Raw genomic sequence first — 16746 nt, forward strand, 5'->3', positions numbered from 1 at the left:
GGTATGTGCCGCTGTGAAACATATGGTTTTCAAGCATTTTAGTCTAGGATAGGGTATAGAAATCAGAGAGTTTTGGTCTGAATAGGGTATCATTTGCTGGGAAACTGATCAGTGGTATAACAAATGAAGTTCAGAACAGGAATAGAAACTCAGAAGAGAAGGAGGCTTTCCTTAACATAAATAAAATCATTGAGGCAACGTTGTTGACAGATGGTTTTCCATTAAAAATGCAAATGGTGACACAGTTCTCAGTTTGGGATATAGCAAGGATTTTCAGTCCCAGCAGTCCCAGCAACACACCCCCTCCAAAAAAAATATTCAAAGTGTCCCCTCTCCCCAGACCTAATGTACCTTTTATATGAGAGTCCCCTCCCCCCCCCCCCAGCTCCATTCATGATCCTGATAACCTGAATTTTACAACCTTATTAGATAGATGAGCAGCCCAGATTTTCTCATCTGGACTACTCACATTTCCATCCAGAAGAAAAATGCAATGGTCATTTTGACAACATTTTTCTTCCTAAAAAATTATAATAATAAAAATCTAATAAATTTGATCAATATACCTCTAAATCGAATCTTCCTTGACTTCATTCTTGGTCTTGTATTAATTGCCATAAACTGAAAGAAAATAAATTAAAAATCAACTGGTTTGATAGTTTGCAAACTACACCCTACCTGGTTTCCCCAAGGACATAAATAATAATAATAAAAAAATCACACTCAAAATTCTTCTCCAGCTCTGCCATAAGCCCAATGGATTTGTTTTGTTTGTTTTTCTGTAAAACATACAGTTCTAATCCAATAGCCTGTGTAGAATTCTTTCCCCTTCACTCAAGAAAAAAATTAATGTGGCAAAAGACCTCACATGATCAAATTTGCATATTTTTCAGTTCTCCGCACATTGGTTACATTTGTCTGTTAAATTATGGTAAAAAGAACGGTATAGCTCCCAAATGAAATACAGAAATGTAAATTTAAATAAGAAAGGAGAGTTAGCAAAGAGTACAGGCAAAAAACACACAAGTATTAAAAGCAGCAAACGCACAAGAAACAAGAAAGGCTCACGAGAGTGATCGGTCAGCGGACTACTTTGAAAAAGGACCCATTGAGCTCGCCCCAGACCTTTGCTCGTTCCCACGTGCACTGGGAAAACAACATGGCGAGGTCGAAGGACAAAAAGAAAGACGCCGAAAATGGCGAAGGAGACGGGAATAAGGACGATACAATAAACGAGGAGCCTACCGTAGATTACGAGGAACTTGTTAAAAGGGTTTGTGCAATTGCCAAGCCGCTTGCTGGGAGAAAACTCACTAAACGATTGTACAAAACAGTGAAGAAAGGTAAGCGTGGTCTTTTCTTGCTTTGATCCGATCGCGAAGTTACCAAATTCTTTTGAATTTAAGTACCGCTCTCTTCGCCATCAAGGTTGCATTTAGTCGTTGAGAATGGGAGCTGCTAGAATGGACGATTATTAATTTCTGAGGCTTTGAAAGTTGAATATATGTTGCTAGTGAGTCTAGTGACACTGTTTAATAGTCAAGGTTTGATTGAGCAACAAATGTCGCGACTGTTAATCTACAAACATGCGTATCATATTGTTGAAAGGAGTCAAGCAACAAGTTGAATGTTGAGTGGCATTTAAAATGTCCCTTTACAGGCCTTAGAGCAATGCATTATTTCTCGGAGATATTAAGAAGAATGTTTCTGGATCCTCTACAGACATCCAGACGTTTTTTGCTAATGAATAAACTGTTCGGTAATCGAACTCAATCGAAATCAGTCGAACTTAATCGAACGATTGAGTTCGATAAGTTCGATAGTCGAACACAGTTGAACCAAAACTTTTGTGTGGAGATTTTGTTTGCGTTTGATTTCTTAACTAGTCTAACCTAAGCGAACTCAAATGAACACAATCGAAAAATCTAAATTTCAGATATTTGAATAGTCATGCACCATCATGTAGCCCGAGGGGGGGGGGGGAGGGGGGGAGGGAGAGTGAGGAGGCAGGGAGGGAGGGTGAGGCCCAGGGAGGGGGAACAAGAAGGGAAGGACGACCACCGGGGGACCAGGGGGGGGGAAAGAAGCCCCCACCCCTCGGGCAACATTGATAGGTGCATCAGTTAGTGGCAGCTAGGAATAAATAAAAAAAATAATGAATAATGGATGAATACAAGTGTGAAAGTCGACTGTTGTTTTTCAATCACCACCCAGCCTTAAATCCAAGCAGTTGAACCTAGTCAATCGAACTAATCAAACTCAATCGAACTCAATTGAGCCCGGTTGAAAAAACTTTTTTTTTTTTTTTTTTTCTCATTTTTTTTTTTGTGAGAGTTCGATTGTGTTCGATTACCGAACTCAATCGGACCCAATCGCCTGCTTGGGTTCAGTTAAGTTCAATTGAGTTCGATTTGGCTCGATAAGTAACGTCAGGAGACATGTTGCTGACACTGAGTAGGGAGAGCAACAAAGCGCGAGCACAGTACACCCAGATCTGCTTCTGTTAAAGCTGTTAATAAACAGCACACCTTGTTATTCATTGTACACAAATTTACTATTATAATATTACAGTATTTCGCTGGTCAATGTGCATGTAAAGTCATGCGTGAAACTCTGTGGTAAACTTTTTTTTTAATCAGTTCTACATAATTTCAGAGAGATTACATGTAAACCTGTTTTAAGGGAATCAAAGGTGGATGATGTACAATTTGAGATACAAATTATACAATGCAATGCAGCACTTTATTTAAACTCTGTAGTTACAAGCTATTTTTCAGGTACTGAGTGCAGACAAAATTATGATTACATGTAACTTATAATAATTTGGATTGCTAAAAAAATATCAACAATAATAATTATTGTGGTTTGATCTTATTACAGCTTCTAAATCCAAGAGCTTGAGAAGAGGAGTCAAAGAGGTATCGAAAGCCTTGAGGAAAGGAGAAAAAGGGTAAGAACCTGAATTGCCAGTCACAGTTTTTTTTTTCATCATAAAATATTGGCTATTATAAAGAATCCAGCTTGGCCTTACTGGTAACAAAAAACTAAACCAAAACTTTTGAACTATAATTAAGATACACTGTATGTCACTTCCCTTAGGTTTGTGGTTATTGCTGGTGATATCTCCCCGATTGATGTCATATCTCACATTCCTGTGGCGTGTGAAGACAACAAAGTGCCTTATGCTTATGTGCCTTCCAGATTTGTAAGTTATGTTACTTTTCGTATTATGTACTGCAATCTTGGAAACTCTTCATCATCAGCTGTTCTTTATCATCACCTGTTCCATCTACAGTCAACATGAGTCAACTCTCACCTTGCGGACACCTTTTATTGCAGGCATTAACTATTACGGACATAATCCCTGCAAAAGTTATAGTTTGACTGGAAATAACTCTCGCTATTACGGTCTCTTGCTATTACAGCATTGCGGACACTTTCGTGGTACCAAAGTAACTATTTTATTATTTTGAGTCTCAATAAAGCGGACATCATAAACTTCTCATATACACTGTAACATGATTATGGAAAATTGCTACTTGTCAAAACACAGTTCAGAACAAATAACCCTCATCCATTGTCATCCTCCATACCCAATGATTTTGTACATGTAGTAGTTTCACTACTGTTGATAATCTTGTCACAGTCTATATTATTAAACAAAATTAATGTCAACAGCATTTTTTCTCTCACACCCTGCTATTACAGACTCTCATGATATATGATTTAAACTTTTGTACGTTGGTGGTAACATCATTGAATTTGTGTTATTCCAGGACCTAGGAGCTGCAAGTCAAACCAAACGACCCACAAGTATAGTGTTGGTGAAGTCTCATGAAGATTTCCAGGAGAACTACACAGAGTGTCTCTCAGAAGTGAAGAGTCTGCCTCTTCCTTTGTAGTTCATATCATCTCTTTTGTATAAGCTGTTGTGAATCATAAGGTACACTCTATGGTGTATTTGCACATGAAAAGCCCATGATGCAAGATTGTTCAGAAAAAAATTATGTTTTACATTATCTGAATGCAAGAATCCGCTAATTAAATGTAGTCCATGCCAGGGTAAAACTTGACCTGACAAAATAACTTTTTTTTTTATTTAAACAAAACAAACATCTACAATACTTGAAAAAGAACTTGATAGAGTTTGTGGCAGGCAATTTTTGACAGGGACCAAAAAGTAATGACAAAAAACATGCAGTGACACCATACAGTCTGAAATTCAAAGTTAACCTCTTTCACCATAACAAGACCTCGCATGTATATGACTATGAAAACATTTTGTCCCTTGTTAACCAAATCGCTGGTACAGAAGTCATTTCCTACAATGACATGTACATTGTATTTCCCAGTATCCTTCGGGTTACCGTTTAGTGATGTTGCCCTTCCATAATATGCCACTCAAATAAGGTAGTTGCATTTGCATGCCATTGTAATGAATACTGCACTTCTGAAAACATCCTCACCTAAAAGCTTACATTGTATGCGTGCATGTTAAAAATGAAGTCACTCAGGTTAGGTAGCCTGCAGGCAGACTCACCTGTGGGTTACACACGCTAGCGGGTTGGCCACACAGATGAATTGGCGAAGTGAAGCAAGCTGGTGGGGAACCAGTGAGAATGCTCGCAGGCTATCACTCAGGGACAACAACTCATTACATACATTTTGCAACACGTAACTGGTGTAATTGACTATAACATTGAGTTGTTTTATATTACTTCATTTTAGTGTGCTAAAGAAAGGAACGTAATTCTAATTTGTCTTGTATTTTTCTTGCTTGACAAAAGAAATTGTCTCTGCTTATCAATCCAGATATCCAAATGGCTTTTTATTTATATATTGTGATGAAAATTGACAATATGTACAGTTTTTGTGCTCACCAACCCAACTAATGCTTTCCTATATGCATGTAAACTTCTGTACGGTGTAGAGCTGTGTTTTATAGTAAATAAACAAGTTCATCCTTTCTTTTGACAGTTTGTCTTTGCACTTATTTGTGAAGTTGTAAAAGTACACTACCATAAGTTTGGTTGAATTCTGCTTTAGTATTTCCAGGGGTTCAACTCCATCTCTAAACTCTGATTTTTGCTGTGCTGGCTCGATTCTTTTTTTCGATTAGATGAAGGAACAGTATTTGCCAGCCAAGTTCCCGTTCTGTTTACATTGACACTGGAACCAGATATCACCCTTGCCCTTTTTGAACCCTTTACCTAACCACAGAGTGGGAACTCCCATGCGAAAGCGACGGGGATGAATCTCACTTTGGGGTGCGAGTTTGGTCTCTCTTAGGGTGTTCAGGATAGAACGTCAAATATTTAAAACACTGCCATACAGTGTTGGTGGGCTAGACTGATCAGTCATGAAAACTAATATCTTTTGGGGGTACAAAAAGCTTGTCCAAGCCCAGATTTGTCTACTTTAGGAGTTTAATTCAAATTTTCCGAAGAGTATCCCGCGTCTTTTATATGAGAGTTTTCCCCCAACCCCACTTTGCAAAAAAAACTTCTTAAATTGTTGGATCAATTAAGGTTTCTGGGAAACTGCTCACCTACCCCTCCCCCAAACCTAACATTAACCCTTACTTATCGCTTTGGGCAAAATGTTAGGTTTGGGGAGGGGAGGTGAGCAGTTTCCCAGAAACCTAAATTGATCCAAATTGTTTTGAGTCGTGTAAAGTTTTCTGTATTTTTTTTATTTTTCTGCTCCTTAGTGAACGATTTTAAGTCGGCTTCAGCGTACTTAACATTTATAACAGTCGGCAAAGTTTGGCGGCCGTGCAATTGGCGCGAAACGAGATCATCGATATCCTCATCCTCACTAGTACAAGTAAGGATATGGAAAATACGCCACTAGGTCCCGGATGTAATTTCGTATGGAGTTATCAGTGGTCTATTATCCAGTCACTCGCATCTACATGATAATAAAGGTTTCAGGGGTGGATTGGGTGGCTAGCCACCCCCCTTGATCCACCAGAAAAATGAGAAAAAAAAGCATAATAAAATAGAAAATAAGGACAATGTACATTCACCTCTCATAGTCAGGCGGCCGTTCAAAGTTAAAAAATGTCATTTTTTCCAAAATAGGAGATTTTCGACAGCCTGTTTTACGAACTTCTGGCTTAATGTAACAAAACATGTGTGTATAAGTTGAAAAAATTAGATTCCTCTTAACTTTCGAGAGTTGTTTTAGCCTTGCTGGAATGATTTTCTTCTCCATTTACATCTTTTTTAGCGAGTGTTCGTACCGTTTTTTCGCATTGAAGCGATTTTACAAACAAGCAAAGTCGCCAAAGTTGTCCCCAGGCCACTTTGCCAAGGGCTAAAAATTTTCACGCACGTGGGTGAGCAAAAAACGCATATCTGTTTTTTCCTGTAAGTTCGTGGCCTGTCAACTTTAAATTTCAATCACTGTTCATTTCATAAGAACTAGACTTTTTCTCTGAAATATAACTCAAGGTAGGTTGAAGAAAGAATATTTTGCCAAATTATCAAGGAAAAACAGTGGTTTCATAACTTAATTGACAGCTGTATAACGCTGCTCAGAATCGCGGAAATCACGTCTAAGAGGCTTCAACTTTTCAAAATTTTCTGAGGGGGCATGCCCCCAGACCCTGATAGGCGGATGGAGCCTTCGGCTCCATTAAATATGGGCCTCACATCCAAACTCATTTGCACTCCCACTTTCAAAAAATTGCCTAAAAGCCCAACCCCCCCTCCCGAAAAAAATATTGGTAAACAGTCACCCCCCTTTGAAAAATCCTGGATCCGCCCCTGGGTTTGCGCCGACTGTGCGAAAATGAGTAGCAAATGTGCACCCAGAAATTGCCCGGCAAAGAGATGCGAATTAACATAACTTCCTGAAAGCTTGAAACTCGCACGAAATGGGCTAAGGCCAAAACTGGCTTCTTAGGGGCATTCTAGGAACAAACCAAGAAGTAGTATCTCGGAAATTGTTTTGCCATAATTTTTGGCAGAGCAAGCGAAGGACATGTAAATTGGTGAAAAAAAATCATTGGTGTTCAGCATAAACGTTGTCCTTTTGGGTTGGTGATAAACCCAACTGCGAAGCAATGCTTTCAAGTCCTTGGATAAAACGAGTTCACCCTAGCTAGTGTGCGACCAATCAAGTAGAAGCTATTGAGCAGTACTTTCATGTAGTACTGTTTATTATGCTATTATTATTCTAGGTTTTAAACCCATGAAAAACTCGATTTACGACCATTCAAATGAAAGCATCATTGAGCAGTTCTCATGTGGTGCCACTATCAGCTGCACAAGCCATTAAACAGTCGAGCAGTACTTTCATGTAGTACTGTTTATTATGCTATTATTATTCTAGGTTTTAAACCCATGTATAAAACTCGATTTACGACCATTCAAATGAAAGCTAACATTGAGCAGTTCTTTCATGTGGTGCTACTGTCTATCAGCTGCACAAGCCATTAAACAGTCAGAGCAGTACTTTCATGTAGTGAAATATGTTTCACAGCACTAAATAATTAATTTCAAATTTTTAACTTTGGTATTAAAGGTGTAAAAAGGTTAAAGAAGCCGACTATTAGCTACTATTACGAGGTGTAAACTGCAAATCGATAAAAACCTTGTAATATAACTGCAGAAAATGTTCCCTTAATTTTTGGAAGTTACAAAATGAAATATAAACGAGCCATAACTGAATGATAGACATCAGAATAATAAATTCTACGTTTTAATAATATTTTTGTAAAATTTCAAAGGAATCCGTAAAAAGTTTGTTCAATTTGTAATTCCATTTTTAACCTCACAGCCGTTAACCAGACTTATTCTCTAAATAATGAGTTCCTTTCATTTGTCGAGAATTGTTCTAGAAAACAAAACAATTAGTGTGATGTTTCTCATTAACTCGATGTTTTTTGAGCCTCTCGAATAAATCGTGCTTGATGTTGACAGCGCCCCTTAAACGCACGGGCAGGTATATATCTGACATATCTGACCTACTTATCAGCCCACGACTTTTGCGTGCAAATCGTCAGATCTTTGTATCTCAACAGGAAATAATCTTTCTTTTACGTATTTTTCGTTAAACGCCAAAATTCCTTTTAGCACGTATATATTATAATTCCTATTCTTGCCTAATTTACATATTTTATATGCTCTAAATTTAAAACTCTTTTATTTCCCGCAGTGCTTTTTACTTAGCCTACTGAAGAAACAAATTCATTACATGATTGCAGTAATGGATTAACGACCACAACATTTAAAAGATATCTCAATCGTTTGTTCGTTTAATTTGGCTCCTGATTTGCAAGATTAACCATGCATTTGATGGCAATCAGTATGCGAGATGGCGACGATATTTTTTTTAACTCGCGTCGTTAGGGAAGGGAAATTGCGTTTTTCTCGCTGTGAAATTTCCGTTTAGTTTACAAACAACTCGGCACGCAAAACCATTACTGTCGACAAGATGTCAGCTGACTCTTCCGTCAGTCTTTTTGACAATCTCTTTAAAAATAATCTGTAGATAATGTGTTAATGGCGCCTAACAAGAAATTTCCATCTCGCACATACTGCGCATTTCGTCAGCTCGCTTTAGAAAATAGAAGTGCAATATGGCTGGCATTAAAAACAGCGCGTCAGCCACGACACGCGAGAAACCTTTATATTTAACGCGCGCGTGGCGAGCGAAGCCGGCGTCTGATTTTCCGACTCGATTTTCCGAGCAGGTGCACCGCATTGACACAAAGATAGGATGTCATCCATGTTGTTCCAGAGGAATCGATGAAGAAGATATAAAACTGCGCAGATAATTTAGTGGTTTTTTACTAACGAAATAAATTTTAATGTACTGTAGGGGAGGTTTTTCTCGCTACACCCTTCAACCGCTGCCGAAAGATTTCAGGAATACTCGTAAACGCATCGACTTCGTTTCCATACCGCAGTCGTTACGGGTAAATGTGTGTTAAATGCGGACAGGGCTGGCAATTAAATACTCAACAGAGAGACAGACAGTTTTTGCGGTTGTTTTTTAATGACGCCATTCTTCAAACATTTGCTCGGGTTAAATTCATAACATTCATTTGTTAGCACTAAATTCAGTGCATGGACAAGCTGAACCACGAGTCTTTCACTTTACTTACAATCATTTAACGTCATTCATACGCAATAAATTTTAATCTAATGTGTGGGTTTGCAAGAGACGTACAGGTCTTTTGATAGCTGGTATTGACATTCTGTATTACATTTTATAATATTTACATAAGCGCATTCTGGCGTAACTTAGACGCAAAAACTTCGCCAAAGAAGCGAGACGCGTTCTTTTTAAAGAGCCTTTTAAATGGAAACCTAGCGGGCCAATATCACACGTAACCCTCAAAAAAATCGACGGGTTAATATAACGGCAGTTCAGTCGATTCGTTTTGCATGTATCAACTCCTCGACAATTTGTTTACTTTGCATAAAAAGTGAACCTTAAAATGCAGAGCATTTTATATACCGCCCCTAGGGATTTTGTCGTCAAATTAACAATTAAAAACGTCTAGAAAAAATGCTTCATTCTTTTAACCCTGCGGCAGGCGAATGGAACAAAGTTGTGTCACACTCCGTAAATAGTCTTCACACTGTCCGTTTTGTGTTTGAAGTCAGTTTTCCTTTCTTTCTCTTCGTATTTTCGCACAATAGGCGAGCTCTCTTGAACGACTGCATCGCACCACCTGCACGCAAAACAGCATTTTAAATGTTTTAAAGTTCAAATTTCTCCTCCTCGACAAGAACATGTCGCCGGCTTTTCTTGCTATCTCTTCGGCTTCTCCAGATAATGTGCACGATTTTCAGCAGTAGCATCAGCGAAGTGCCGCCTAGTAGAGCAGCATTAAAGATCGAATTTCTCTTTTCTTTATCCCAGAACTCCATGAAAGTCCCGGTGAAGCCAACAATCATCGGCGCATAGGGCGTAACGGTGAACAGAGTAAACTTCCAAAATACAAAATTGTCTAAACAGAACCAAAAGAGAATCGTAGAGGCGAGTCCTGCGAGAACTATGGTGCAGGCGATTTCGTCTTCTACTTCTGCTGTGTATTTCAGCACAATTGCGGTTTCTTGGAAGGCGTTGAAAAGCGCCCAGGACGCGTACAGACCGAGACCGTTAGTTACAAGGACCTCCATCGCTATCTGGTCGCCAGTTGGGAATTTTTTCATTCCAAAACGCAGGCTGTTAAATCGATAGTACACGATCGCCAGAGCCACGCACAGAGCAGCGACAGTACCGGCGATAAATCCAAGTGCAATGTTGATGAGATCTTCGCCCCACATCATCACCCAAGCTAGCGTGAAACCAAACGCTAGCAAGTTAAAGACGAAGAAGAAAGGTGTCAGGACCTTAGGGCCGTGCCGTCGACACATCAAAATGAGGGCGTAGAACAGCCACAGCAACTGCCATCCGAAGACGGCCGTCCATGTCCAAAATGTCCATTCGGCAGGGGTTATTTCCACGGGGTACTTTTCAAAGATCTGTAGCGTGCGATTGTAGATGTAGAAGTCCAAAATGCTCTCTTCTGCGTATTGGCCGAAGTAGAAGAACACAGCTGCCCCAGCGAAGACAAGAAACGCAGCGATCGTAAGGAAAACGACAGCACAACGATTCATGTTGCACGACATGGTATTTCTAACGCTTCGCTGAGCGGGCAACTACGTATACGTATTTCAGATTTCCGCTTTGCAAGAAAAAAAAATAAACTAACGGACACGTGCAGTGAAGTGTGAACACATTTCTAATACTGGGCGTCGCAGCGTCAAGCTCCTTAAACTTTTATTTGCTTCAACAATATCATATGCAAATTTCTAAAGGACTCGCACGATTGCGCGAAAAAAACACTATGACAAAAACTCGCCCGCTGATTGGCTGAGGGTTTTATGTACCAGGTGCCCGTGACAGGGCGCCAATTCTAAAAGCAGTCAATCAAAGTGTAAAGAAACATAAACAAAAGCAGTTTTAGGCTGAGCGGTGCACGACAATCGGCAATTAAATTTATTGTTTAGCCGTGTTAGACAACATATTCTGCGTGAAATGTTGGACGGAATTTAAATAGCGAGTTCAAAGAAGCAGCGTAATTAACTTCAGAGCTAACACAATTGTATACAGCTGCCACTTTTACGCTAAAATTTTTTCTAAACTTTAATTGATTATGCAGATTAGAGTTATTTTTCGATTTGTTTTCGTCAAGAAATAAACTCTCCACTAAAAATCTGCTCATTTGACAAGTCGGTTTATTTGTTGTAATGTTGACTAGTTGACGAATAGTTCAAAGGCCTATGTAGGCGATTCATTGCTGATCTTGCAAGTTTCAGCAAGTTCTCGAAAGTTCCTACAACAAATTGTCGCTATTGTTTTTGGTGCAATTTTGAAGGAGATTTAATATAGTTGATGTCATGTTCTTGGTATCTTTTAGCACCATTAGTGGTTTCATCGGTATACCGTATTTTCTCGATTAAATGCCCCCGGCTTTTATTTCAAACTTAGCCTGGTGGACCCGACGTTTATTTGAGTCCTGCAGTTTATTTGAGCCCGGTTTTCTTGAAGAAACGGTTTTTATTCGTTATATTTGACAAAAATGTAAGATACCTACAGCTTTCTATACCTCAAACAAATACCCGAGGGGCCTATTTTTACTCCACCTTGCAGGCCCGGCGTTTATTCGGTACCCGGCGTTTAATCGAGAAAATACGGTAATCAAAACTGCGGCCACAGGACCCCCCACAGACAAGGAAAGTAGTTAACGAGTTCTTAGTATAATTTCCCTATACTGGTACCAGTATAACGATCGGTAGCAGGCATTTTGTTATAAAAGGTTCTAAACCGATCTGTTCATATGTGAAACAAATTGTCGATAATGTCATAAGGAAGACTTCAGTGCGACTTTTTCCTCAATAACTAATACATAATGTCATCGATAAACTTATTTTAATTTAACCATTTGTGACGGTATAGTTGTTGTCCCCCTGGAGTTATTGACAACTCGAGTAATCATTGACGCAGGTTGACGTCAACGCTCTCAACGGAACATTACTGTCAGCGTAGCTTCACCAAAATTGGTTTTACATCACTCGGGCAACGTCGCTGTAAATTTGGCTTTTGCCAAAATTATTAGTATTCTTTTTCCCTGTCACTAGCCAGCTGGTAGCTTGCCGCGAAAGCCGACGCTGACCAAACGGATCGCGGCGTCTGGGAGTTCTCAATAAAATGCATCCTAGTACATCAAGATGGAGTTATAAAGTAAATTTTTGTTGAAGGAAGAAGGGAGCCATAATAACTTTTGGGGTGTTTTTACAGTCTACACGGACAAAACTTGAAAAAATCAGCCTGACTTTTACAAGTTGAGAGTTGAAGTTCCCAATGGCATAATAATAATAATATCACTTGTTTGTCGCTCCAGTACAACTTGCATGACATTCGTAGTTTCCATATGTCTTTAGGCTCTTGAGGTTTTGAAGTGAGACTGGTGACAGTGTCCTTTAACCTCGCTGCCTGCCTTGATTAATTTTGTGGTGACACGTAAAGTAGCTTGCGCAGCTGATGGTTCAATACAGGTAATATTAATAATACTGAGAAAGATTCGAAAACGAGACAGCAGAAGTCAAGTACCAAGCCCTGCGTACAAATACAACTCGGGTCACATAAAGGTGATGTGCCCTGCGATTGATAACTAGTTTGTTTTACTTTGTTAACTGATTTGCGAAATCACAATACAAAAATATTTTTATTATTTCTTCTTTTTACATATACTACTGTTAAAAAAACTATGCATTGAAGAAACTTTAATTCTCTAATTGCTGATTTATTTTTAAAAAGGATTTCATATTTTTGCCATAAAAAAGATACTTAGAAAAATATTATTTCCAACGTGCACCATTACCCGCCTAAGTACATTTGTCATTTTTGTATAAGAAAAATGTACCCTCACAAGTCACAAGCGCAAAAAATGCCAAGGTGTCTGATTTAACATCAAATTAAAAACAAACTCTCTCTCTAACGGCGCTATTTTTTAACCTATTATTATAGTAAACCAAAAGACTAGAGTACACTTAAAGTAAATTTTCCTTCGACCTGTATTGATCGGGTACTTGCTCATGCCCGAAGGTATCCGCTTTTAAAATACAGGTTTTAACTGTAATTTAAAAAAATGCGGAGTAATAATTGGACAAAACACCATGACTATATAATAATATCTGGAAACATACCGTGTGCGTCACTATTTGTATGTTTGTGACACACCGATTTAAATTTTAAATTGTAACGTTATCTACCGTAACATCTTTTAAAAAATTACCGTTCGTATTCTTGTAGAAATATGTCAGTTGAATGTTTAGTTAAGACTTAGCATAAGAACTAACATAACAGATAATGATAATTATAATATAATCTGCAAATGTGATTATTTGTCAATGACGACTTACAAGAATAACCAAATTTGATAATTAAAAGTAAAACAGAGATGCACTTAAAAAGCTGATGTAGTTTTCAGTGTTCACATCCGAGTCGTAGACATTGGGCGTTCATGTTCATCGATTCTTGGGGGGAACTGGAGGCGACTCTTTAGGCTTTACCATCATGGACGCGCGCGGAGGAAGAGCTGGAGACTAGAAAGAAAACGCAGGAGAAATGGAATCACTAGAGATCAAAGGAGACTCTTGAACAACGGGCCTTACTAAGTGTTGTTAGTGTTGTACTCTCACCCGGACGATCACACTATACGACCCACTGATACTCCTGGGTTCAAACCACTTACTATAAGTGGTGTTCGTTAAATTGCATTTGGTCGTTGAAGAAAGCATACGTAAAAAGGTAGAGTTGTTTGTCAGCACCTTACTAAGTGTATCTATAATTGCTGAATAACGCAAAGTAAGTGCACATTTGTGCATAGGTATCCTCTGTTTCAAAACGAGTCCTGGTAAAACAACCTTTCTTGTTAAAAACTGTTTCCCGCCAAGTCTTCGAGCGGGCAACATTGCAAAATTTATGACGTCAGAGAGTAACAGTGCACTGTTGTCCGCAAATGTTGACCGACGACCGCCGTTTTTCTAAGTCTTCGTTGTGCTGTATAACAAATCACTTATTACTGGTCCCTCGGGAAACCCGTTAATTTTATTTTGTTTTCCTCGAATCTCAATGTGTCCCTCGGCTTCTCGGGAAACAAAATTAACTATTTCCCTCGGGACCATTCATTAAGCATATAATAAGGAAGTTAGTTTTATTTAAATTCTATATAAAAGGTTGTGAACCAGGACTCAATTGAGGTATTCGGAAATGGCTTATTAAAATAAACAAAAAAACAAAGAATACATTAACAAACGTTAGACCGTCTTTCACAAATAATCGATTAGAATACACATTCCACCAAACAGATCTCTCTGGCGGAAAGGTTCAATTAGTAAATTGACAGCTGTCAGTCATTACCTGTTCCACCTGCTCAGTGCCATCTGATCCACTAGAGTCAGTGCTAGACCGCTGATTTACGTCACCAGACTTCTTTTTCGCGCTCCCTTTTTGTGGCAGTTCCGGAGGATGGTGAGCCTGTGGTAGTTGAGGGTGGTGTGTCTGCGGTGCTGGTCGAGGCGGCTTGGCAGGGGCGATTTCCGAGGAAGGACTGACCACGGTGGCAAACTGGCAAAAAAGAAATGGTTGTTAGTATAGTAACATCGCGATCAAAGACGGGACAACCCTCTCTTCTTGGTCCTCGCTCACAAGTGTCGAAGTTCAGTTAAAATTAATAAATAAATAAAAAACAAATGCATTTTGCAAACAGCACGTATAAACAATAAATTGTGCCACATGAAAGTTCTGCTCAATAGCTTTCACTTAAATGGTCACACATAAGGGTTCCATTCGCAGACTTGTAAGTTGCAACCACCTTGTACAGCATAATAAACAATAAGTGCCACATGCAAGAACTGCTCATTAGCTTTCATTTGCTGGTCACACATAAGGGCTTCATTTGCAGAATCAAAAGTTAAAACCACATTGCACAGCATTATAAACAATAATTACTGCATGAAAGTACTGCTTTCATTTGAATAGTCACACATAAGGGTTCCATCTACAGACTCATACATTAAAACCACCTTGTCGCATAGCATTATAAACAGCAAGTACCACATAAAAAAAAAAACTGTGCAATAGCTTTCATTTGTCAGGGCACAAAACATCACTTCTATGCAGTAGTCTACAAGAAAAGACAAATTAAAAATATACTTAATTACCTCTTCTTCCAGGTGTGACATCGGCACTTCAGTTGTTCTCCTTCGAGGTGTGCGGCCACGCCCTGCAGCAGGTCCAGACATGGTCATGGACTTCATTGGAAGTGGAGGGGGACTCTTTTCACCAGTCTTAGAAACCATAGAGCTAGAAAATTAAGGAAAAGTAGTAGTTATAATGATGAGTAATAGCACTCCAGTGCAACAGCTACCTTCTAACCATGCAGTTCATAAAATCAAAGGTTATCACACACATATCAAAGAACTGTACATGAAAAAATTTCATCTAAAAAATAATTACAAAATGTGGCGAAAAGTACACAGAAATCTTTCTACACCACAATGATAACAGCTGAAGATTCCACGCAGAAAAAAGCCACCAGGGGTTGGTAACGGCCGTTTTCCTAAACCAATCAGACAAACGGTTCGGGTCTCCATTCTCCTTTCTGGAGCGAGAGGGGGAGGGAAAAAGAGACAGAGAGATGAACAGACCACGAGTAAACTAAAAAAGAACATTAAAGATGAATTCCAGTCCGACTGCGCAACTCGGCTGCAATGTTATGTGAGCCCACCGAAGGGATGTACAAGCACTACTCCGCGACAAACTTACCTGTTCTCAACGCCACCCGAACTATCGAGAGAGACCTGACGCATCACCGACGTTTAGCTCATCGGAACCTGAACGAAACGAACGATGGCGGACACGCAGAGCTCACCGAAGTGAACGTCAACGAATCAAAACAAAAACGAAACAACCCCGAGTCTGCGAGTACGGACTGGAAATCATCTTTAATGCAGTGAACAAATATATAATGCTGGCAAAAAGCACGTTAAATAGCCAAAATATTGCACTACCAAATTTGTACGGAGACTATTTGCGGAGGCCGTATTGGTTCCTCCAAACATCAGTTAGTGTGCCATAAATATCTAAATTTATTTCCCTAGCGAGAAAAAATTGATTGTTTGGGAACTGCAATATGTCTGCAGTGACGTCACACAAAACGATCTAATGGATCTTGTCCCCTCAGCCTCTCATCAGTTCTATATGTCGTCACATCAAGCTGTCAAGTTTCCCTGCAAAGGTAAGCGTTGTGTGACATATTAAAGCTGGAACGGCCGAGACAAGTTCGATCCAGTCCACCAACACTTACTCGGTCCATCCGCTGTAAGACTGGTGCATCTGATCCAGGCTGTCCCGCGAGGACAATGTAGGCTTGTCTGGACCAGATCTTCGGACAGTCGTCATCGATCTGGTTTGGAAGGGAGAACCGTCTGGAGTCCGAGGATTAGCCAAAGAGATGCGAGCCTGCTCAGAAATATCAAAGTCAACATTTTAGTGCAAAGCTTAATTGGCTTTACCGATCGTAAGTTTCTTTCCACACCGGTATACAGGCATTTACGTTTTCGCAAAAATGGAGGTTTCTAAATGTTTGGAATATTTTTGGAATCTGATTTTTGATGATTGGTTTTTCAACGTTTTAGGCCGTTTTTAGCTAATCTTAGAACAAAGCATAGGAATCTC

The 16746-nt window shown here is 39.3% G+C and overlaps 3 protein-coding genes across 4 annotated transcripts in view; 1 reads left to right on the forward strand and 2 right to left on the reverse strand.

The window, feature by feature from the left end:
• Window positions 1–1142: 1142 nt before the first annotated feature.
• Window positions 1143–4108, forward strand: LOC144643251 (H/ACA ribonucleoprotein complex subunit 2-like protein). Its single transcript, XM_078502452.1, has 4 exons — window positions 1143–1343; window positions 2881–2950; window positions 3100–3205; window positions 3777–4108. Exons 1-4 carry the CDS (start codon window positions 1160–1162, stop codon window positions 3900–3902), a joined length of 486 nt encoding a protein of 161 aa, XP_078358578.1. The 5' UTR covers window positions 1143–1159; the 3' UTR covers window positions 3903–4108.
• Window positions 4109–8986: 4878 nt separating this feature from the next.
• LOC144643253 (uncharacterized) lies at window positions 8987–10879 on the reverse strand. The gene has a single exon (XM_078502453.1). The coding sequence runs from the start codon at window positions 10629–10631 to the stop codon at window positions 9717–9719; it is 915 nt and encodes a 304-aa protein (XP_078358579.1). The 5' UTR covers window positions 10632–10879; the 3' UTR covers window positions 8987–9716.
• Window positions 10880–12711: 1832 nt separating this feature from the next.
• Window positions 12712–16746, reverse strand: part of LOC144643288 (dedicator of cytokinesis protein 1-like) — a 64770-nt gene continuing 60735 nt past the window's right edge. Inside the window, exons 56-60 of one of the 2 annotated variants that reach the window (XR_013568889.1) lie at window positions 16376–16530; window positions 15231–15372; window positions 14428–14634; window positions 13456–13610; window positions 12712–13090 (exon numbers count right to left, since the gene is read on the reverse strand). Coding sequence is in view for 1 of the 2 variants with exons in the window: in XM_078502488.1 (XP_078358614.1) it covers window positions 13533–13610; window positions 14428–14634; window positions 15231–15372; window positions 16376–16530 (582 nt within the window). In the remaining variant the exon portion in view is untranslated. Of the gene's footprint in view, window positions 13611–14427; window positions 14635–15230; window positions 15373–16375; window positions 16531–16746 lie in introns of both variants that reach the window. The other variant, XM_078502488.1, reaches the window with a different exon arrangement.

The sequence above is a fragment of the Oculina patagonica genome, chromosome 2, assembly GCF_052425735.1.
Source record: "Oculina patagonica isolate OP01 chromosome 2, crgOcupat, whole genome shotgun sequence".
NCBI lineage: Eukaryota > Metazoa > Cnidaria > Anthozoa > Scleractinia > Oculinidae > Oculina > Oculina patagonica.

Bases quoted from the DNA above. Each gene is read 5' to 3' on its own strand.
- LOC144643251 (XM_078502452.1), top strand. From the start codon at position 1,160: ATGGCGAGGTCGAAGGACAAAAAGAAAGACGCCGAAAATGGCGAAGGA. The intron at 1,344-2,880 runs GTAAGCGTGGTC...ATCTTATTACAG, and splicing joins GTACAAAACAGTGAAGAAAG to CTTCTAAATCCAAGAGCTTG. The intron at 3,206-3,776 runs GTAAGTTATGTT...GTGTTATTCCAG, and splicing joins CTTATGTGCCTTCCAGATTT to GACCTAGGAGCTGCAAGTCA.
- LOC144643253 (XM_078502453.1), bottom strand. From the start codon at position 10,631: ATGTCGTGCAACATGAATCGTTGTGCTGTCGTTTTCCTTACGATCGCT.